Below are 23,624 nucleotides of genomic sequence, written 5' to 3'. Positions count from 1 at the left end.
TCTAGTTTTCTGCTGAAACCATCTTTTAAACTGCCGTAAAAATGGTGAGGACAATGACAGAGTCACAGGAAGGGCTGTGATTTTGGAGTACTCAGCACCAGCTGCTGATGAGCTATTTGTGCCTGGGGTCAGGACGGATGTGGGGGGAACAGAGATGGGAATGAGCTTCCGTGTGGGTGGGAGCTGTCATTAGGAAGCGGACTGTCAGCACCTGCTTTAGAAAGGATGATAGGAGAACTCGTGTTGGAAGGGGTCTTGGATGTCTCTAGCCCAACCTCCTGCTTACAAGCAGGGCACCTCTGAGGTCAGACCAAGCATCTCAGGACTTTATCTAGTCTAGTCTTGAACCCCTCCCAGGATGGAAGCTGCACTCTCTCCTGACAACCTGCTTCAATGCCTGACTCTCCTTGTGGGGAAGAAGTCCCTATTTACACCCAGGCAAAACCTTTCCCCTTTTAACTTAAACTTGGAGTCTTTCATCTTCCCACCAAGCAGCGCTGTAAAGACTCTGCCTCCATCTCCATGATGGCCTCCCTATAGGTATTGGAGGTGACCTTAGGTGTCCTCCAGCCAAAGCCATCCCTTCTCCAGCCTAATCATCCCCAGCTCTCTCAGCCCTTCTGCTTCAGCCCAAACCATCACACTGGCCCTGTGCTGAACTTGCCCAGTTTAGCAATGACTGCCTTGTACTGGGGAACTCAAAACAGGGCACAGTATCCAGACATAGGCTAACAAGTACTGAGTGCTGAGAAGCAGTCTCCTAAGTGATTGTCCTGTGACAAGCCTGTCATGGTCTGAGAGACATGAGACGTCGCTTTGCACCCCTGCTCATGCCATCCCTGTGCCAGTGGCTGCTGCCCGTAACCTTCAGCAACAGAATACAAATACACGCACTTCAGCTGTGTCAGGGCAAAGTGGGCTTGAAAAATATCATGAACAAGGAGCAGCAGAAGGCCACGCACATGTTCTCCTCTGCTTCCTCAGCTATGGAGGGTAGTAACTTCCAGTGGACGGGAGGGCTGGAAACTATCAGCTCTCATCTGAAGTACTTTGGCCATAAACTTCAAAGTGCTTCCCGGAAGGATGTTGGATTGCTATTCCTCTTTTACAAACCAGGAAGCTGAGGAAAAAAGGAAGTGTTTGGACTGAAATCATCTAGCAGCTGTTGGCAGAGGCAGGCAGAGACTCTGAGTGTCGTCCAAATATTGGGCTGCCATTTTCAACCCAGGGATCAGTCCCTGGGTCCTCCAGGCACGCACTCTCCAGGTGCTCCGCTGCACCATGGCACATTCCTACTTGGAAATCAGGTTGGTGACATGATAAAAATGACCTTCAAACCATGCAGACTGATGGCTTCAAAGCAGAAGTGCTCATCAGAAATACCATGAATTAGTCATAATCTTATCAAAAATATTTTATTTATGAAAGTAACAATTATACTATACAACCTATATTGGAAGTACATTGAATAATTGCTAGAATAAATACAGGCAATTAATTCAATCTTTTTATAGAATGAGAGGATTTATTTGACATTTGAATGTTAACCCAAGCTTTAACTTACATCATAAATAGTTAAAAGGCATAGTCAAGTTTTTTTTTTCATTTTTACTGTTTCTTTTGCTGTTTTTAATACTGTTCTATTTTGTAATCAACATGAATCAACTCTCCAATCATTAACATAATATTAGTATAACTTTCAAGCAATCATGTACCTCAAGATAATCAGACAAATAAGGTAGTGTGTGTGCAGTTCATTCTACAGCAGAGTCTATTAATGTCTGCATAAAAAAGAGAAGCTGAAAATGCTTCTAAGTTCTTTAAGCATCATATGCTGATTTCTGCTTTACCACAGTGCTTTTAATACCAGAATCTAAAAAGGGCATGTATCTGTATGCAGCTGGCTTTCTGTTGCTCTTTATAAAGTATATTAGGGCTCAATGCCACATTCCTTTGGCTGGTGAAGGACTGCAGAATTTAGTCCTGAATATTATTTCTCAAAACCATGGTCCAAAGTAAATGTCCAAGACTGATTGTTAGGCACCAAAGAAGTGACTGATTTGCTAAGGCTTGATGTTTTCTGATAAAAAATTGGCTTCTTTTCTGGTAGATATGCTTTAGTCAAACACAAATTACTGAGCTCAGTACTGGGGTCTGTATTACACTGGATGTCAGAGAAGCTGATATCTGTATTTTCTGTAAACTGTATGAAGGGCACTGCAGAAGCTTTACAGTAAGACACCCTACATTTTGAAGTGTTGACAAGTTTTCCTTCTATCTATTTTTCTTTTTTAAACTCAGAAATCTGAACTATCTTCTCGGTACTAGCAGATTATGAACAATTATGACCATCAGTGAAGTCAATAGTAGTTTTTGGTGTCCAATATTTCTCCAGATCAGACATTTTTGACTCCTCATGTCCCATATAAAACCAGTGGGAGTTTTCCTATGGCAATGTCTATTCCAATGGCAGGGAGGCCTGTCTTGCCTTGTGGCTATTGTGCATGCCAGAGATATTATGCTCTCAGCAGAGAAGAAAATTTCCCTTTTACAATGTTATCCAAAACAAAACCCCAAATTGCACATTATGTACCCCTTTGGCCTTGTTTACGCACAAATATGCTTGTATTCAAAAACTGACAATGTTGGGCCTTTCCTAATAAATGTCTTCAAAGAGCACATTTAAATGCTTTTTCACAGAAATAACCATTCATCAATTGCAAAAATGCAGAAAGACTTTTAATTCTTTCTGTTGTGAACAATATGAATTCAGCACAAATTTGGGAGGAGAAAGTATGATTTTTTTCCCCCAAATGTATTAAAAAAGGCTAAAGAACAAAATGTTGGGGAGGCAGCTTTTTTTGGCAGATAGTAAAATATGAAATATGTAATTTAAAAAAAAAGTTGGCTTAAAAATACACACACACAAATAATACAATAATATAAAAATACAGCTCAGCCAATGGCCTCTTAAAATTTACCTTTGGCATTACATTTGGCAGCCTAACACAAAAGACCCTTCCTATAAACAGAACTATAAAAAAAGAGAAGTTCATAAATTAGGTTGCAAGGGGTTGTAAGATCCTTTTCTTGAGTCTCCAGACTCCTTTCCTTCCTGTCCACACACATAAGCATGACCAGTGAGGTATATAGAATGTAACACTGTCAGGCGTATGCACAATAAAAAAGTGCATAAACATAGAATTTCTCCCATTTTCTTGCGAACAGGTCGAAACTGTGTGGTTTGGTCTTCCCCCCCTTGGGAAAAAAAAAAATTGTTATTGTTTTTTTTTTCTTACTTTGGCAGGATGAAAATGAACCCAGAGGAATATCAATGTCCTATTCCCAGCAGCAATGATCCATTTCCCTTGGCAACATTCGTCTGATGCCACAGATACTACAAGGTCGTTGGGTTGCTTTACAACTCTCTGGGTAACTTCCCATGGAAACATCATACGTCTAGCACCATGTCATAGTGTGGCTCTTTCTTCCGCCTGCCACATTTGGTGATAAGAACCAAGTACAAAGTCAAAAGCATTACCCAGTAACATGCATAGAGTATTGTGCCGATGATGAGAACTGTCTGTTTTGACTCAGAAAATGGCTTTTTTGATTCCTTGTAGATAGTGAAAATCACGCCACCTAGGAGGATTGTAAACCAAATGGAGACTGGAATGAGTCCTATAAAATTAACTACAATGGTTTTTCTTCCTGACGTGCCCCACCCGGCTTTGTTTATCGTGGCAATTGCAAACATCTTTGCTGGCAGTAAACTTGACATGTACAACACCGAGTAGAGCGACATGAAAACCATGACAATGTTGCCCCTAAGGAAGCTGGCAAAGGAAGACTTTATCAGGCCCACTAACTGAACTGTCAACAAGAAGAGGAGGATGTTCCAGATTTTTCCCCTGTAGAAGAGCTGAATGACTGTGGCGATAAGGAAGAAAGGAAAGAATCCAGTGATTACAGCTTCATAGGTCATCCACAAATGGTGCTTGTGGAACCACATTGCATTATAAAGCCACTCTCTAAAGTACGATTTACTCCAGCGGGTCTGCTGATTCAGCCACCTGAGATACTCTACCGGTGTTTCGGTAAGGCACTTGGATCGAGCTGTGTATTTTGTTGCATAGCCCAGACTTAGCACTCTGTTAGTTAGATGCCTGTCATCTCCAAAGCTGCACTGGGAGCCCATAAATTCTTGGTTGTACCAATCTTCCACAAATTCATGGAGTAAAGAGTTTCTGTACATTCCCAGAGGTCCGCTGATGCACTGTACACAGCCGAAATAAGACTGACAGGCTCTTTCTATGTTAAATGCCATCCAGTATCTCACGCTGCTCAGAAAGGAGATCCAGGAATCGTATTTGTTCAAAATCTGCAAAATTAAAAAAGTTTCCATTTTAGATGAGCTCTTGAGACAGAAAATATGCACATTGCATCAATAATTTGCAGAGACTAGAGTACCATTAGCCGAAACACAGGGGGAACCTCACTCCTGTGTCCAACTCATGGCAAATCCAGGAGTTTACTGTACAGTCCAGGACATTGACAGGAGGGGCGAGATGAAGCCTTCAAAAGCCTGTTCCAGCAAAATGTTCTCTTCTTCCCTGCAACCTTTCCTGTTATCCACCAAGAAACTTCTTTTCTGGATCATTCTTCCCTTCACCCCCAGTTAAGGACCTGCTCTGCCCCCCACACACACCTCCAGGGCTCACATGACTTCTTCCAGTCCCGCTAAAGCTATGTTGGAGCATGAGAAAGGCTGAGTACATGGTCTTTGGCCTATACTTTTGGTATCATAAGGCTGGCCATAGATTTTTGGCCCTGGACTATGTCCCCACATCTGACGTTAGACCCTCTGAGGAACAACCTGTTCTGATCTGTCTCTGCAGTACCAGCCCTGTTATGTTGCCCCAAGGAATGTTGTGATACTCCAGTAGAGTCTTGCCTTGGCCTGCATAAAGGTCTCAGTCTCTCCCTTCTCTATGCCCCAAAGCTCACCTGAAGCTCAGTCCTACACTTAAAATACAACATAGACATAGTCTAGGAGTCTGCACACTCAATGGAGGTATGAGCATGTGCAGATGCCCGAGTCCATGCCATCACATCCAGGTTCTAAGCACACACCTTGTGCTGGGGAATGTGGCAAGGAAATGTGTAGCAGGGTGGCTGTGCCAGGTCTGCACCTGTATCTTCTCAGTGTGAGGATTGCCAGGGCAATCTGTGGCCTTTACAATTAGAAAGCATTTTCCTGCAACTAGAAAAAAACAGTCTTTTGCTCTGATGGCCCTAATTCCTGTCAGGTTTGAAGGCCAAGGGCCAACTTGGTTTCTGCTTCAGTTTAATTCCAAAACATTTCAGAAGCAGCAGGGCTCAGGGATAAGCTTAAGCCTGGCTCAAATGTGTTTAGGTATGCTGGAAAGTGAATCGGGGGAAAAAAAAGTCCCAGAGCTTTCATTCCTCCCAGAGGACACATGTCCTTCCCACATCTCTCTGCAGATGCTTATGAACCTTCACTGCCATAGCTGAACCCATACTGTCCCCCTCCAGTTGTACTCACACATGCCCGGCATCTCACATGTGTAGGGTGAGCGTGACGCCTGGTTCGTGGTCAGTTCAGAGCCACAGAGACATTCAGGCTTCTGTGGGAATCTTAATTTCTGCAGTTAAGAGACACATGCCTGAAATACTTCTGACTACTGGGGTGTTCATCAGTAAGTGATTGCCCATATAGATGGCCCTTTCGCCTCTGTCTCACATAAAAGATCAAGTGAGTACAGAGGACCAATCCTAAGGTGAACTGAAATTTTCATATGCATTTTTTCTTTATAAATTGTAGCAGAAGCACTTGTGTCAAAAGGAACGCACAGGCTTCCACTGTAGCTGTCAGCCAAACTTGGCGATGCTGGAAATCCTGACAGAAGAGGACCTGGGCTGACTTGGGGGCTTTCTGTTGTTATGCCTGACAGAGAAGCAGAGGAAACCCAACAATACACAGAGTGCATAGGTGTGCTGCATTTCAAAAAGGTTTTTATTCCTAAAAATCTCGTCTGCCAGTAGGAACAAAATTAAAGTGCTTGGGGTGCTAGACTTGACTTTGAGAGACCTGTTCTCAATTCCCTTCTTCCCTATAGCTTTTCTTTGGTACCCTGACAAGCAGTTATACCCAGAGCCTCAAAGATGCCACAACAGTCCTGACAATGCCACTTTTCAGGTATATGGGGAAAAATAATATTTGCTTGCTTTCTATAGGTGTTAAAATCATACAGTGTTCACATCCAAGAATAAGTTTCTGTTCAACACACAGGAAGGTTAAGGTATCACAAATGCCTCAATCGTGGTATCACAGTATATGCAACACTGTTCCAGGCAGGGAAATCTGGTGCAGTGCAAAAACCCTCTGTTAATCTGAAAATTGTCGCACTCACCTGCACATCACCTCCAACTCCTCCAACCATTGGATCTTCTTCTAAAACCTTTACCATCTCCACTGATGAGGCTGGATCAAGCATTGTATCTGAATCACAGACCTACAAGTAAGACAAAAGAAGAACAAAAATGGATTAAGGAGTACACTAGAGGAGAAAATAAAGATCATGCAAGTGACTGTGGTGATTCTAAACGCATGTTCTCCTAAATGCGATTAAACCTCACTTTGGAGTCTGCATTGATACTTCTGTTAAAGGCCATTTGTGTCAGGCAGCAAGCAGTGGTGCTGAATGAAACTGTGCTTTTCAGAGCTGTGCACACAAACAAACCTCTCTTCTGTGTCAGTGCTATTAGTTTTACTGGCACACTGGGCTGGCTTCTTCAAGTAAGATATGCTCTCAGAGCTGGGGCACTAGAGAGCAGGACAATGTTTGTGGGTGCGTGGCAGATTCCTGCTGAGCCCTGACATAGGGTTTCCCTGTGTCGGCTGCATGGTTGGAGCACCCTGGTCAAATGTTTCCCACTGCCATATGAGGGAAGGAGCGAGGAGTTAAATTCCAGATACTGATTATAAAACAGGAAAAGTCAGCTAAGAGTCTGGGAAGAAACCTAATAGTTATTTCACTCACAGAAGGCTTTAGCAATTCATGTGAGATATGTATTTTGGATTCCAGAACAAACACATTTTTACTTTTAGATGCATGGTGTGTTATTAGTAGTGCAGGGATTTGACATTTGATATATAGAAATTATTTGCTATTTTCCTCTGGCATCCTTAGATAAAATATGTAAGGCCAGAAGGAGTGAGTCCTGAAGTGCAGCACTCCATGAGACTGGGGCAGAAATAGATGACACACACAAGGCGTTTCAGCCACACAGACACTCCTAGTCAACTAAACGCTGTGTACATTAGGAATTGGCTTTCCCCTGGAGAGTAGGAGGAGGGATTAGACAGGCTGTCCAGTCTGAGACAGCTGGCCTTGCCATCGTTTGCTGGGAGGAGAATGACGTGGGCTGCAGCCTGTTTAAAACAAGCGGGTGTCTCCTTGTTGCAGCTGCTGCTGCTGAAAGTGCTGTCCCCATTGTGTATAAACTCATTTTGCAAATGCCCAGAAGCTAGAGCAGAGGAGGCTGTCCTAGAAACACCCTTCTGGCTGACTGAATCCTGCCCTACAAAGTCTCATACTGCTTCCAGTTCATTCCCATGTCGCATTCCTCTGATTTCAGATGGGGAAGGTAGGGGCAAAAGTCAGTAGCTCTGCATGAACAACATATTAAGTCAGATTCTGGTGAGACTTCGTATTGCATATCCTAATTTTGGTGTCCTTCCATCCATCCTTTCAATTCAGCCAAAGCTCCTTCACTCCAGGGGAGTGGAAACCTTCATGTCTGGTCTGTGAAAGGGGAGGAGAGCATTTCAGGGCTCTGCTGCAGACCAGACTCGAGCAGGGAGGTTACCCAGGATAGCTGGGCTGCATAGCTTGGGATGCAGCTGAGAGTCTGCCAATATGCTCCCTCCCATGCTCATTCAGAGGGGGGCGAGAGGAGAAAGGTGATGAAAGCTCTTATATTTCTGTCAGAAGAAAAGCTACAAGCATCTCCAGTTCCCACTAACTTAATGCATCCAGCTCCTTTCCTCAAAGGACTTATCCCAAGGAGCATCCTTGGAACCTGGCCAAGGTGGACCTCCAGCTTAAGTGGAAAGCTATCACCGGCAACAGCATTCGGTGATAGAAAGGGAGCAAAACAATTCTGCTGACAAGGGGACAGGATGCGTATGTTTTTATCTGGGGCTTCCTGGACAGACCTGTTGCTGAGTGTTTTGCAAAGGGAATCTATAGTTTGCTGAGTACCCAGGGCTCAGGCAGTGATACTCATCCTGTTTCTTGTGATCATGAGTGGTGGGTTGGGATCAGTTCCTTCCCCAGCCCCTCTGCTTTCCCTCCAGTGCCTGTCACTTCTGTGGCTGAGTGGCCCCCACCCCATCAGATGCATTTATCTATAGCAGAAAGAACGGCCCATAAGCAACAATCACTATTGTGACATGAGAAATCCTGAAAACACTGGATTTATTTACAAATTACCAGCACGTGTCCTGGGCATGCCAGCACAGTGGACATGTCTGGGTTTCTGGGGCAAACAAGCCAGCATTTTCCATCTGGATGAGGTTTTTGCAGGTGAAAAGAGGACATGGCCAGAGAAAGGCAGTCACTTAGGGACCCAAATAAAACACACTGAGGTCTGCCCAGCTGGGGTGGCCTAGCACAGCCCAAAAGTCAATTTGCTGTCTTTCAACAGAAGGGCTGAATGACCTAGAAATTACTGTCTTGGTTCACAGGGTTGCATGAAAGGGATGCAACCTTAAGCGAGCTGTTCAGCTACTCATTATAACCAGTGGCAGTTTATCCAAGCTGCTCTGAGAAGTTCAGGCTGCACTGGACTGTCCACACAGGTACCTCCACCAAGCCAAGTTGAATTGCACCCTGGCCGCCCTGACCATCTCTGCACATACGATACCTGCCAGTTTAACCAGATTGCTTGCACCCTCCAAACCTCTTCCAGGATGGATATAAGCCCTCACAGCAGTTTCAAGTGTTTAATGAGATGCCATCAATGAACAACAGCCTGATATCTGCTTTGGTCTGAATGCTTATGATCGCCTGTCCACAACCCCGAGGTGTCTTTAAAAAACATAAGGCCTACAGTTTCAAGGGTGGGCAATGGTGCTGACTGGTGGGCAATGTTGCTGACTGGTCCACTTTTTTAAGTGCTTGATCATCTATGTATGTTGTTCAGCCCGTAAAATATCAGGCCTGTTTAAAGTAATTTACTCTGGGTAGCCCCAAAGAACCGTTTCAGATATCTCAACCTTCAATCATTTGTAAAACAGAGCTGCATTTTAGCTGCATTGCATCACGACTTTGTAGTAGCCAGGGTCACCAAGGTGCTGCATTTCTAATATAGACGTGACCAGAGATGTGACTCTGGCATCAATCATTACTGCAGCCTTTGGTGGCTGCTTGCAGCAGCATTACAGACCCTGACACATCCCTTAGGACTTCTGAGCCAGGTCAGGAGTGTTAATTGACTGAAAGACCAGAAACCTCTCTTCCATTTTCTCAGTTTATGCTATGACTGTTGAAATAGAAACACTTTTTCCAGGTTCCCTGAACAAATGCAAGAGCTGGACTGAGGGAGGAAACTTGCAATGAATCTGTTTCCTTCTCTCTCTGCAATCTGATCCTTCTGTGTGAAGTGATTATAAAACCATGCTAATAAAGAAAACCAGCATTTTTATCCCATCGTAGTCCCTCACAGCACAGAATCAAAGTGCGGACAATGAAGAGCTTAAGCCCATTGTTTTCAGATAATAAATCAGTTTCAGTTTTGGAAGTGGTAGGGGATGGGGTTTAAATCTTTGACTTACTCTCCCAGCTCCAGTAACAGGGTGGTTCCTGGCACTCCTCAGTTTCTGCCACTCCCGTATGTGGAAGACTCGCAGCTCTCAGCCCAGCTACTGGCAGCCTCTCTGTGTCCCTTGGACTCTGTGCCCATGGATGCTGGGCTGTGAGGAGCATGCATGCACACAGACGCACAAAGGCTGGGCACGGACCTCAGAAACACACATGGCTCAGCCATGCAGCTGCCCTGAGAGCAGACAGCATCTCACGGGGAGCTGCTGCTCCACCGGAGGAGACCATTGGATGCTCTGAGAGAGAAGGTGGGAAGGGCAGAGGGTGCTTAATTAGGAATGTCATCTCGTGTTCAGTGGTATCAGTCAAGCCTTGCTGGCCTTGATCGACAAGGAAGGATCCTCAGTGTCCAGCCAGAGACTCTGGTCCCACCCACCTTCCTCCATGCACAACCTCTTCCCCTTCCCGTGGTCGGCAGGGCTGTTTGCAGGAGAGAGGAGTACTTCCATGTGTACGGCAAAAACATAGGAAATCTTTCACAGGCTCCAAGGCAGCTGGAAAGAAATGTGTCTCTGCTGCTTTGGAAACAGGGAAAGAGGACCCAGCCTAATTCATTCTTAAGTGAATAGTGTCATAAGGGCTTTAAAGGCCAAGTCGCGGTGAGTGAGGTAATGCAGCTGTAAGTGATGAAGGAAAAGCTCCTTCAGGCTTTAGCTGAAGAAACCTCTTTTTCAAGGCTGCACATTGACCCTTTTATTGGATACTCCACGTGGCCTTTGAAGGCTTTAAAATATCGCTGTCTTTTTTACAGACTCCACCACTGCTCCGAGATATTCCCTAGTGCCAGCAAATACCTATCTGTCTGCTTGCATACGGGGCTGCTAACAACCTCACAAAATCAAACCTTACCTGAGACCTTGACCTACAGGAGCAGAGATGGGGTCTTCAGGAGGCCACTGGCTTTGTCTGGAGCAAAACCATTTGGATGAAGGGGCAGTACTGAAGTCTGGGGAAGGATTTCAGTTTTCTCCAGTAGCTGGTGCACAGATTTAACATATTCACAGATAGACTGACCATTTTAAAAGGTAGCAAAATACACTTTTAACGGTCAAGCTGTTTCCAAACAGACTGAAAGGAGCACTGTGTTCATCAGGGACTAGGATGGCCTCTAACATGCTGTACAAAATATACAAAAGCTGCTTTCTTTCAAAGTGTGTTTGAATTGGCACTGACCTAGCGCTCTAATACCTACCTGTACATAATCCACGCTTCTCCCCAGTGCTTTGAATGCTGTGTACATTACTTCTCTTTTTCCACCCCATTTCTGCATGATGCAAACACTTTTGTTGGACAGGACCAGCTGAGATACATGTTGCATGCTCTCTCTGTGGGACTCCTCCGTCTCACCCGGACCTTTGTCGTGGAAGTTATTATTCCAGATATAAGTGGCAGATTTGTCCCTACCCATGATTTCAGTAAAAATGTCCATCATGTAAACGTCATCTTCCGAGTTCCCATCAATGACCATAACAACTTTAATTCCAGGGTAGGTCAATCGTTTCACAGAAAGTAAACATTTTCTTAAGTAGTCAGGATCCTCTTGATAGGCAGCAATACAAAGGGCAACTGTTTTGTTCAGCTTGATTGGAGTCTCTAGTGACCGCTTCATTTTCCTGTGCTCTAGAAAGGCAAACAGGCTTTGGATGATGAGATGTGATGCCAGGATAGCACCATAGAGTCCAAAGGAGAAGTAGTAGTTGTCTGTTTGGATGAACTGGTAGCCCACAATGTAAGCAGCGGTGATTCCCAGCAGGAGGGACACCCCAAAGAGTGTGGTTCCAAGTATTCTCAGGATACATATAAACCTCTCACAATACATCTGCAAAGAAGTATGGAAACCATTAGCAGATCCACCACTTGCTGATGTAAGAACTCGTAAGGGGTGCACATGGCTACAACACAGAGCTCAGCACGAACAGATTACACCCTGTGCTCATGGGCTTACTGCACCACCTTGCTCAACCTAAGATCCCTTTGCAGTGCTTTCTCCATGTAGGGTAAGATTCAAACACACTTAATGTACCAGGGGTGTTTTCTACTATTTGTAATGTCCTCACAGAAGGTGCTGTCTATGTCAGGATCAGATTTTGGCATCCTGGGCTTGCTGAATGAGACACTCTGTCATATTACCCTGCGGGCGTTGGGGAAGGGGCTTTTGGGCCACCACTCGCTTCATATGGTGATGGGTGAGTGAAACAGCTGAATGTCTGGGCAGCCTCTCCTCATCCCCCATCCATGTCATGACTGCATCCCACCCTGAATCACTTCTGTCGCTTCAATTATGTTTGCAAAAATATTAGAAAGACATTCTTAAAGCAGATGTCTGAATGTATTTATAATGTTTTAAACAGATGTCTGACTATATTTATAATTTATATTTATATAGTCAGACATCTGCTTTAAAAGGTCTTCTCAATACCATTGCAAAAATGTATTATTCATACATTTGTGTACACAGATATATATGGACGTGTGAGCATGTGTGTATAGGGCTAAAGCCTGACTGAGATTAAGTCTGTGGCAAAAGTACGTATTAATTTAACAGAGCCAAGACTCCACCCTGGACTCAGAAATTCATTAGAACATCAGCTGATTCTGAGCATTCCTGCATATTTAGGTTACCTGGCCGTAAAATTGTCCAACCTAAGCTCTGGGTATGCAGGAGCTGGCTGGCATGGAGGTTGCTCTGGTATTCTTCAGACAAATGATCTAAGCAGGCAGACAGGCAGAATATATTGCTACCTAACTGCTTTTTGTTGACAGTCACATCAACCGTTTGATGCATCAGCTTTCTCAGAATTACAGGAAAGTTAATGGCAACGTTTTATGCCAACAGATGCATTTGACGTTAAAAACATAAACCAGGTAATGTCTGTTTAAGGCTAACCCACCAAGTGTGTTGCAAGTCAATGAATCTGAAACTCCTGCTTGGATGTTTTGCTGAATTAGGGCCTCTCAGGGTAATGGACTTAATATTTGTGTTTTCTAACTATTATTCATATTTTTCCTGCTGCTATCATCTTGCTCATCTGCTGCTGATGTTTATTTCACCATCTGTTGGCCAAAGCTGAAGTTGGAACAGCACTTTCTTACATCATATATATCTTTAACTCTTTCTTGAAAAAATGCTACCAAGTTGCAGCAGCATAGCTGTCATCAATTATATTTCTGTCCGAAAAGTTACAGACTTGGAAAAAAAAAAAAAAAAGTCAACACAGAATCACTTACAAAATAAAAATAAACCAGGCGAGCATAAAGTCTGAGGTTACAAAGACTATGCTTTTTTCCACTGGCTATTTAGCGTCTTAAATTTCAAGACAGGAGGAAGCCTCTTGAATGTATATTTGGAGACACTGTTAAAGAAATCAGACCCTATCTCTAGGACGTCCTTGAATACTTACGGCTGGGCTCCGACAGGTGCTCTAATCACCCCCAGCAAAAGGGACTGTCCCCTCTCTGGCCTGTCTGAAAGCCTCTCACAATGGAAGTCATAAAGGAGCCGAATAAAAGATACCTTATGCTTACCACTGCTATAGGCGAATTAAAACTCAGTGCCCAAAATAGACTCGCTTTAGAAAACAGATTAAGTAATGGATCCCCTCTAGATTACCTTGAAGTCAAATAGCCTGTGTGTTTATTAATCCTTTAAGGACGCTGAAGGTCACAATCATCAAGGTAAATGTTTGATTAATGGTGCAGTTGTACTCTGCTTTCCCATTTGGGGTCCGCTACTTCTCTTCTCTTGCCAGAAATAGAAAATTCCTATTAGTGACTAGGGGCTAAAGTCTGCTTACATTAAGAATTATATGGCTGACATAAACGGATCACTTGTATGAGTAGAGCTCACAGGATTTAGATTAAGATCTGGAGCATTTACACTTGACTGACTATGTTCTACACCAGGCTTCTTTTATATTAATTTGCTATTGCTTTTCCTAAGAAGTGTTTTTTGCACAAAAAGGAAAAAAAAAAAGAAATTAATTCTCTGATCTTGTCATTACAGCACAGCTTCCCTCCCTCGCAAAAAAAAAAAAAACCCAAAAAAAAAAACCAAAACCAAAACAACCAACAAAAAACAACCCAGTCTTTTAAGATCAAGAAATGGATTTCTGGTCTTAATAAAACAGCATTTTTTTTCCCTATCCTTTCACTGTCAACCTTGGGAAAATAAACTGTGTTTTGATCTAAATTCCTGGCTTTCATCAAAGAAACTTTCTCCTTTGTATGTGCAATTGAGGTTTTTATGTATAGTCTTTTAACTGACTGAATCTCAGGGAAAGTCTGGAAAATGTTGCTCAATATTCTCAAGCTTTAGCATGTGAACTATTGATAACTTGCCCAGCAGAACTGATCTTTATCGACTTGAACGTGCCCAAAAAATGGCAAAGAAGCCAAAAACTCTCCACCCTTCTCCAATAATTGAGCCAAGAAGTTAAAAGGAAATTATGTTTGTACAAGTCTGGGGCGAAAAATGAACTGCTGAGTCAAATACCAGCACCAAGGGTAGGGAATAGCTGCACAGGAGATGGTAAGGTCAGACAGCGCTGGTATGAGTATCTAGCCTGGCCTAACAGAGTGAAATGTAAAAGGACATCCTTCATAAGGCATCAGTTGAAATCTATTCCTGAAGATTCCTGAACTTCTCACACAAAGCTAAAATCAAGTATTACCGGAGAACCAGCATACAGTACTGTGTTTTAACAGTTGCAAGCCTAAAATAATGCCATGCTGAGCCAAGAGGTATCAATTGCTCAGTGAAGGACAAACAGCCACCCTGACTTTCAAAGCCACGATTATTTTTCAGTCATTTCATTGGTAATCTAAGCACTAGCAATATTCTTTCAGCAAAATGTAATTGCTTATATTCAAAGTTGTCATCACTACAACCCTATTCAACAGGTGACTAACGGGTGGAGGGTACCATACACACATTGTATGACCAGCGTAGCTTAGTTTCTTTAGGTCTCAGCCTAATGGATCTTCAGTTCCTTGAGCGATTTAACCCAGTAAGTTTCTCCTGAGGAATATGCATTGCAGCACTTAAAAAAGAAAAAAACACTACCTAGGCTAGGGACGAGGTGCTCAACACGTGGAAGACATGCAGCCAGTACATATTCCTGGATCAACAAAGGTAGTTGCAGGTACAAATGGAACTGCTGCTACATGGGAATAGGTGTGGAAGTGAGGAGAAAAACACAGCTCCTCACCTGGTGAGAAGCTGAGTCTGTGGGTTACCTCACTGTGTCTGGAGTCAAATCTGAATCTTACACATTCTGGGAAGGTTCTTAACCAGTTCTGTAAAGCAGCAGGAGGAGGATAGTACCTACAATGTTTTGTTTTGTTTTTTGTTTTCTTTTGTTTTAAGAGTGAGTGCTCTTTAACACTGAAAGAAGTCAGATGGTCCATTGCTTTGCATCAGCCCTGAAGGACATTTCCAGAGGGCAATAAGATTGCACTGGCCGTGTCAGACTCTTTTGGAGGTGCCTCCGTCCCCCATGTACTGCCCAGGAAGCCTCAGACAGGACTGTTAATTCTACTCTGCAGCTTGGGCAAACTAAATCCTTTGTGGGCACCTTCACCTAACCCTACAACGCTGCACCCAGCACAAGCTTTACACAGCCTCCAGCAAAAGGTCTGTAAGCCCAAAATGAGTGTATGTAGAGAGGCTCCAAAGTCTGCTGCTGAGCAATTTCCAGCTGTTTATTTCCATGGATGAAGCTGGTCAGGGCTAACCAGCCCACCTAGTAGAAATGAAATAGGAAAACCATATGCTAAATCCTAACGCTATGTAGGCTGTTGCTGATTCAGTGACACATTTTGACTCACCAAGCAGTCATGTGTCTTGTAGCGAGTGTGCAGGAGGAGGCAATGTGTGCCTTTCTTTGGAGGCTCCTATGGAAAAACATGGATGGGAAACGAACCCTTCCATGTTCTTGACATCAGAGTTCACCTACTGAACTCTGGCATTATGTCTCTTTTGTCATCCTGATAAAGCCACAAAAAGAGGATTGTTATTGGGTTTTTTTGGTCACACCTATGATGAAGAACTTACTCTACACTGCTATTAACTGTTGGCATAACTATAAGTTGTAGTCTTCTAACATTATTTTCCTTAAAAATTTCAGGTTAACAAAGAGTTGACTGATACCTACACTGTACATATAATGACTGGGGTATTAACTCTTAACACTAGAGATCACACTCCTTTCTCAGACTGAATAATAGCAAAATATGCTTGAGTTCTTTCTATTCTGAAAAATATGGAGGTACATAGATCTAACTTTTAGAAGATCTAGACACTTGACTGAAATTCAGCAGGTTCTTCTGTCCTGCTTTTGACTGGGTTTTTACTTAGCAAAGAACACTGCTGACTTCCATGGTAAAGTACAACCTTTTCCTTCCTTCAAATCCATACAGCACAGTCCATCCATAGGCTTACTAATCAGCTTTCATGCATCCCTGAGAATAAAAAGATCTGGAGATAGTTTATCCCTTTGCAAAGTCAGGAGGCAAAGAGAAAAAAAGCTGAATTTGTTACTAATACATCAAGAGAGTAGTAAACAGAATAGGGGTAAATACGTAACCAGAAAACCTATGTGCATTGGTGTCTGAACACATCAATGCTGTCTGCAGTCTGTTCACTTATTCTGCAACAGCCACTGTGTGTGTAGGTGCTATGAGGACTAAGGAAGCAATCAGGTGGTCCCCAGCATTTGCTGATACAGAACATGGAACCAGTAACTGACGGGAGGTCAAACTGAAGTTAGGTTTGCTTGTCACACATGGGATGCAGCTCACTGCATCATCTGTTTCAGAAGTCATCTCTCATGTACGACACTCAAAACATATTGCCACGTAGTTCTTCTGGTTAGCTTTTCCCCAGAAGATGAAAAAGCAAGAGGGGGAGACACAGGAAGTTCATACATAAAGCTTAATGATTTGGAAGGCTGTTTGAAAGAATTAGCACTTATTAATTCCAAACATCTGAAAACATTTTTAAAAAACCTTACACTGCAAAAGTCAGTATTTTTCCAGGAGACAACAGAAAGGGTTCGGTCACAAGTGTGCTTATTTTATCCTTGTATTGGTTCTGGCTGAGATGGAGTTAATTTTCCCCATAGCAGCCCTCCTAGTGCTATTTGCTTTGTATTTGTAGCTAGGAAGGTGCTGAGAACACACCGCTGTTTGGGCTACTGCTGAGCAGTGCTCTCACAGTATCAAGGCTGTCCCTTCAACATCCCCCCCTCACCAGCAGGCTGGGGGTGGACAAGAGCTTGGGAGGGGACACAGCCAGGAGAGCTGACCCAGAGTGACCAAAGGGATAGTCCATACGCTATGGCGTATGGCATGTGCTCAGCAATAAAAGCTAAGAGAAAGGTGAGGGGGCAGGAGGCATTTGTTATTACAATGTGTGTCTTCCGGAGCAACTGCAACACATACCGAAGCCCTGCTTCCCAGGCAGTGGCTGGACATCACCTGCTGATGGGAAGTAGAGAATAAAACTTCTGTTTTTCTTTGCTTCTGCACACGGCCTTTGCTTTTGCTTTATTAAACTGCCTTTATCTTGACTTACGAGTTTTTTTCCCATCTTATTTTCTCCCTCCTGTCCTCCTAAGGAGGGGAGTGATAGAGCGGCTTGGTGGGCACCTGGCATCCAGCCAAGGTCAACTCACCACAGTCCCCTTCACCTTTAAAGGTTCAAAAGAGCTGTGCCTCTCCCCGAACATTGAGGGCTATCGCCACATCAGCAAGTAGTCTAATACTACAGGAACAGATCTGCAGAGAGGAACACCTGGTGCTGAGGGCCCAACTCCACCCTCCATACATATTTTACTCTGAACTAGGTTTAGTCAGATGCCATGGGTTGACAACCCATTAGGATCTGAAAAGTGTGTTCCAGGGGTACATCTTGCGACTAGTTATATTCAAGAGGAATCCAGCTTGTGTGCCCAGTGATCACTTTGTGATACAAAGCCAAACAATTTCGTTGGAAGGGGAGTGTTTGTAGCATTGGTTTCGAGGGCACACTCCTGACTCAAAATAAATTGGTAATACAAACCAACCTCACATATGAGATCTGCACATCAGACTTGTCTGCAAATCTGTCGCAACCAGAAGTGCTGAGCACCGAAAACCTTTGAAAATGACTCATTTTTACGTGCCTGTAGAGAAGCTGAATTCTTGAATGTCTACTAGTCATGGTCCTCCGAACCTTAGTGCTGAGGCCTTGGATTCAGCAAAGCATGTAAGTATGTCATTAAAGATAAGAGTGCTCTTAAGTATTTTGCTGAAAAGGGAAGTCAGTGGATAATTTATCTTGCAGTTCTGTAGTGCATGTGTAAAATAAAAAAATCTTCCCCTGCAAAGCTGCTGTTTCTGGGGTACTCATGATAAAAATGTACACATACATCTGACAGATTTATTATAGAGATGAATCTCCTTTATGAAGATTGTCAGATGGGTCATTACCTAACCACTGCATTTCTTACATTAGGGAATCTAAGTGGCCCAGGACCCAGACAATTTGGATTTTTCTTCCTAGTGTTGCCATACACCTGCTGGGTGACCTTAGGTAAGTGAATTCACCTCTCTTTGTCTCAGCTTCCTCACCTGTAAAATGGGAATCATAACCAAGCAAGAGGTTCTTGGAGGTCTACAAAATCCTTCCTAAGGCTGCGGTTACCCCTGTTTGTAATGTTACTCTTTCTGGTGTAGTATGGAACTAGAGAACTGGTGGGTCCCATATAACTATTTTTCCTAAAAAAAATACCCAAACAAAACCCAACACACCACCTCCCATTTTCCTTGCCTACATTTACCTGAAGGTACAGTCAGTAGGGGTTTGTCTGTAATGAACGTGCAACTGTCACTCAGCAGGATGCCTGAGATCAGTGAGGCTGGCAACATAAAAGTTGACACACGTGGGCGTAAGCGCATGCAGCTACCCAGGGCTGTTTTGTATACAACCAAAGGAAGAGTACCATCTTTTACAAGCCTTGGAAATCCCACTCCTTACTTGTGAGAACAGCATTGGCTTCAACAGAGCAGCTGCTTCAATGCCATGAGCGTGTTTGAGTGCATGCGTGAGTGTGCATGCACATGGGCTGACACATACCGTATGTGGCCTTATACACAAGCACTCTGTACATATACACAAACAGTAAATAAGGGTTACAATTTTTCAACCAATATTTAGATTCATTATTAGCCTTATTTTGTTGGGAAAATAAATCATTCATCTTTGAAGTACAAATGATTCCAGGTACACATTAATTACAAGCATAAAATAGCTGTCCAGACTCCCTCTTCTATTTTACAGCCTGCAGAGAGGAAACTGGAAAGTTATGTTACATCTGTACATCTTTACTACAGCAGAGTTACCATATCTGGTGCTTTTGGTTATTTATCACTTCCAGATTTTGTCATGCCATTGATCTTCTGGAAAGGGCTCACATAAGACTAAAATTAACTTTGGGGTTAGATTGAAAATAAAGAACAGGATTAGTAATGATGGCAAACTGTATCTGCATGCACAGGCTTTGATCAGCAAATCAAGAATATCCCGTCTGCTCAATGTATGTTTCCCACTAAACTGCCCAAATTAGGTCTCTTACAGGTTTGAGTAACCAACGTGGAATGAATTCTACAGCTGGTGGTTGGATTTGTCCTTAATGTAGACAGTGATACACTAGTTGTTAAATTCATTGAAAAAAAGAAAAAAAAAACACCAAAAAACCCCATCAACAAACCGAACCAAATCAAACAACCAAACCCAAAAGCCCCAGATAAAAGCTTTAAGAAATAAATCAGAAAATCACGAAGTAAACCATATTTGCACTCAGATATTTTGCATTGCGGTTAAAAAAAAATTTGGTTTAGAAATGTTTCCTAGTTGCTAGTTATGGAGTCCATGGACACTTTTGGCACAAAACTGACTGCCCCATGCCATAATCCAGCAAATAAATATTTATTTGGTGTTCATAGCTTATTATCTTGTAATTTGTTTATAAAGCACAGGCCGTATCTTGTTTGACTTAGCCAGGTCCCACTACACTGGATGGAGAAGTAATTTGCTGCTTTATGCACTAAACCTGAATATTCACAAAATGAAGCAAATTTGCTTCCCCAGCATAAATATGAAAGGCCAAGTCCATTGCTAGCATGGGAAACTCCACTGAAACCAGCAGAGCTGCTCTTCCTACTGACCTTTTCCCAGGCTTTTTTGTGCTTACATGTAGGGTAAGAAAGATTTTAAGAGCATGAAATAAAATAAAATCCTGGCTTTATTGAGACCAGTGACAAAACTGCTCTCACCCGGGTGGGGGCTGGATTTTGAGCAGTTTTCAAGGGAAGCGACCACGTCTCATCACCCTGGAATGAAATGACCTGCCCGACCCCAAGGGAGCCCCCGGGACCCCCCCGCCCCCCGCAGCGTGTGCGGGAGTGAAACCGTGCGTGTGCCCGCGGGGGAGCGCCCGTGGCGGGGGGAGCACCCGGGGAGGGGGGGGGGGGTAGTACCCGTGGGGAAGGGGGGGTGGGGAGCGCCCTTTGGGGTGGGGCGGGGCGGGGGTAGCGCCCGTGGGGAAGGGGAGAGCGGCAGCCTCGGGGCGCGGAGTGACGGGGCCCCGAGGCGGGGGCGGGCAGCGCCCACCGTGCGCTGGGAGCGGCTCTCGAAGGAAATCCCCCCCACGTTAGGGTCCTCGCCGCCCCTCCGCGCCGGCACCGCTACGGACCCAGGCAGGGCTCCTGGAGCTGGGTCTGGGCCGCGCCCCAGGCGGAGCTGAGTCCCGAGCAGATGCAGCGGCAGGGCCTGCGGCACCCACCCCCCACCCACGGAGGGGTGCAGCTGGGGGGGAGACCCCCGGGCGGCGCCCGGCAGAGCGGCACGGCACGGCACGGCACGGCACGGCACGGCGCCCCGGCCCCGCTCCGCGCTGCTCCGCGCTCCGCCCGCCGGGGCTGCTCCTCCTGGGGAACCCCGGCCCGGCGCCGCAGCCAATGGGGGCGGTGCCGGTGACGTCACAGCGGCTGGGCGGGGCGCCGGGGGATCCCCCGCGCTGCCACGTCACGGGAGGGCGGGACGCGCTCCGCCCGGCGGCGGCTGTGCGCGGGGCTCGGCTGCGCGGCGCTGCCCTCGCCCCCCCGGCGTGACCCTCCTTCGGCCGGACCTCGCGGGTCCCGCCGGGGCTGCCCGCCGGGGAGGGGCCGCGCTCGGGCTCGGGCGGGCAATCGCTGAGGGCTGGCGGGCAGCCCGCCCCGCCGCGCCCGCCCCTCCCCCGGGAAACCGCCCGCCCCGCTCAGCGCGGCAGCAGGGCCGCTCGGGCGCGTTTGGTTTGGCCCCGCCGAGGCGGGACTCCAGCCCTTCTCCTCCTCCTCCTCCCCGTCCTCCTCCTCCTCCCGCCCGCCGCCTCCTCGCCGGCCTCCCCGCAGCCCCGTCCCGCCCTCCGCGCCTGTCACGTCCCCGCTCCCGGCCCTGGATGCAGAGGGCGGCCGGGGTGCAGCCAGCCCGCGCTGGGAGCAGGTCTCGGCGGAGCGGCTGCCTAACCTGTTGCTCGGTTTTAGTGTGATTTTAGGTTAGGTTTGCTGTTGGTTTTGGTTGTGGTGGGTTTGTTTGGGGTTTTTTTTTTGGTTTTGTTATTTGGTTGTCTTTTTTTTTTTTTCCTTCCAAATCTTAAAGCTCAGCGATATCTTAAACGGATTACACGGAGGAGGGGTTGAAGCTGAAAACCTCATTCATCCTCACGAAGGTCCTATTCATTGCCGAAATAGGTGTAGCATAGAGCCGGTAAGATCCTCCCCCAGCCCCGCTCGTATCTGGGGAATCGGTCCCAGCTTTCCTCCCTCGAGCAATGGCCATGGGAGGAGAGGGTCTTCTGCTCTGGAGGTGACAGAAGCGGAATCGTAAATCACCTACCTTGTTTGTTCTTCTGTCCTTTGGTCATAAAGGGGCTCCAGCCAGCTGTGTGGTCTCACGTACCGTTGCTCCCGCTGAACAGTTTCCAAGTTTGAGGTAAAAGATCAAATCGCACTTTTCAGGGACTTGTTGAGACACTCAGAAATAAAAAATAATTAAAAATGAAAATAATAAAAAAAATTGTTTAAGGCTATTCAGTCCTACTCATTTTCTCCCACGTGTTTGCACAATTATCGTGTATTTGTCTTTCTCTGCTTCAGTTTCTAGCTCAAAGATGTGGGATTTTTTTTCTTCCAAATAATAATATTAATAATAAAAAAAGTTAGAATTAATAAATTAGGAATTAGTTTCTTGTTGTCGAAGCTGAAGATCTTGTTTCAAACCCGGCTAGCCAGGAGCCTGGTGAAGTTGCAAGGCAGCGTCTGAAAGTTTGAGAGATGTACAGCATCAGATAAAGTCTCTTTGGTGATGCCTTGCTGGCCGAGTAACTGTTTCAATGAGGTTTCTCAGCAGCAGCAGCAGCAGCAAACGGGTAATATTTTCCAGACGTCTTTTTCTTTCCTGCTGCTGCTTTTCTGCCTCCTCCACGTTATGGGGTCTTTTAACAAGTGAGACTTGAGTTGTTTTAATAGGCGGAGGATGGCAAGAAGGAGGGGAGGGAACTCCTGTAAGGAGGGAAGAAAAAAAAAAAAAAGAAACCAACCCTGCCCATTGAAATGATCTCAGCCAAGGACCAGTTCAGAGGCAGGGATTCAATTAGCTAAGTTGCAAGTTTTGCAGAGAAATGCAACACGCACATGTTGCCACCACCTGATTTCCTCTTCGTGCCCCGCAGTTAGGGGGAACCCCCCACTTTCCCCACTCCCTGAATCTCTAGGCTTGGGGTGTGGGACTCATCCCTCCCACAGCCACTATTCGGCTGGGACACTTTTTGCTGCTGCTGGTTTTTATTAATAAGGGAATTGCCTCTATGAATGGATGAATTTTGCAGTTTCCAATCCTGCTTTACCCATTCACTCTCGGAAACATTTGCTGTAGTAAGTACCTGGGGAAGCTCCCACTGGCATTAATGCCCATGCCACTTGCGTTAAAATGAGCCACGAAACACACCGGACAATTGAAGAACTGGGAAATTGTGGGGTTTATTTTTTTTTTTAGTTTTTTGGTTTTTTGTTCTGTTGTTGTTAAAAAAAAAAAAACAACAAACAAAAAAACCAAACAAATGCTCACCCTGCCCTCCACTGATGGTTTACAGCTAGGTAGGGGCACCAGCAGTTACCAGCACACCCTCACCGCCTGCCGCTCGCCAGCGGCAAGGACGGGCTCCTTCCCTTTGTAACTCCTCTCTGCCCTCCGAGGCGGATTTCCCCGCTCCCGAGCCCCCGTTCCCACTGGCAGTGATCTAGAAAGGGCACTAGGTGGCACTGTTGAGGCGAGAGGAGCAGCGCGGCGCCCGGGAACACCCCGGGCCGGGATGCGCGGGCGGGTGCGCGGAGCCGGGCTGGGCGCTGCGGGGTCTCGCCGTGCCCTGGCAGGGACCCTCCGCGGAAGGATGCAAAGGGAGAAGGGGGTGGGATATCAGCTTCTCATTCCTCCGTGCTGTTTTCTCAAGCACCACAAAGGTCGCCGCTCGGAGGCGTGGAGCCCACAAAGGGGACGGTGTCCAGGCGCCGTTGGGAAACGCGGCGGTGACTCCTCGCCGTTACCTTCCGGTGGAGGAAAAATCTGCAGCGCTCTGGGGGCTCCTCATGAGCAATAAATGGTTTAAAGTTGGTGGTTACCTAGAACTGGGTACCTCGGTA

At 45.5% G+C, this 23,624-nt stretch overlaps 1 protein-coding gene across 1 annotated transcript; it reads right to left on the bottom strand.

Annotated features, from left to right (window-relative positions):
* Positions 1-1,399: 1,399 nt before the first annotated feature.
* Positions 1,400-22,436, bottom strand: HAS2 (hyaluronan synthase 2). Its single transcript, XM_056333327.1, has 4 exons — positions 21,823-22,436; positions 11,101-11,727; positions 6,435-6,536; positions 1,400-4,381 (listed from the first exon to the last, which is right to left on the bottom strand). The coding sequence occupies exons 2-4, from the start codon at positions 11,725-11,727 to the stop codon at positions 3,452-3,454; spliced, it is 1,659 nt and encodes a 552-aa protein (XP_056189302.1). The 5' UTR covers positions 21,823-22,436; the 3' UTR covers positions 1,400-3,451.
* Between the last annotated feature and the right edge of the window lie 1,188 nt (positions 22,437-23,624).

The sequence above is a fragment of the Falco biarmicus genome, chromosome 3 (genome assembly GCF_023638135.1).
Source record: "Falco biarmicus isolate bFalBia1 chromosome 3, bFalBia1.pri, whole genome shotgun sequence".
NCBI lineage: Eukaryota > Metazoa > Chordata > Aves > Falconiformes > Falconidae > Falco > Falco biarmicus.
The sequence above is the reverse complement of the archived record's forward strand: the minus strand, read 5'-3'. Positions and strand labels throughout refer to the sequence as shown.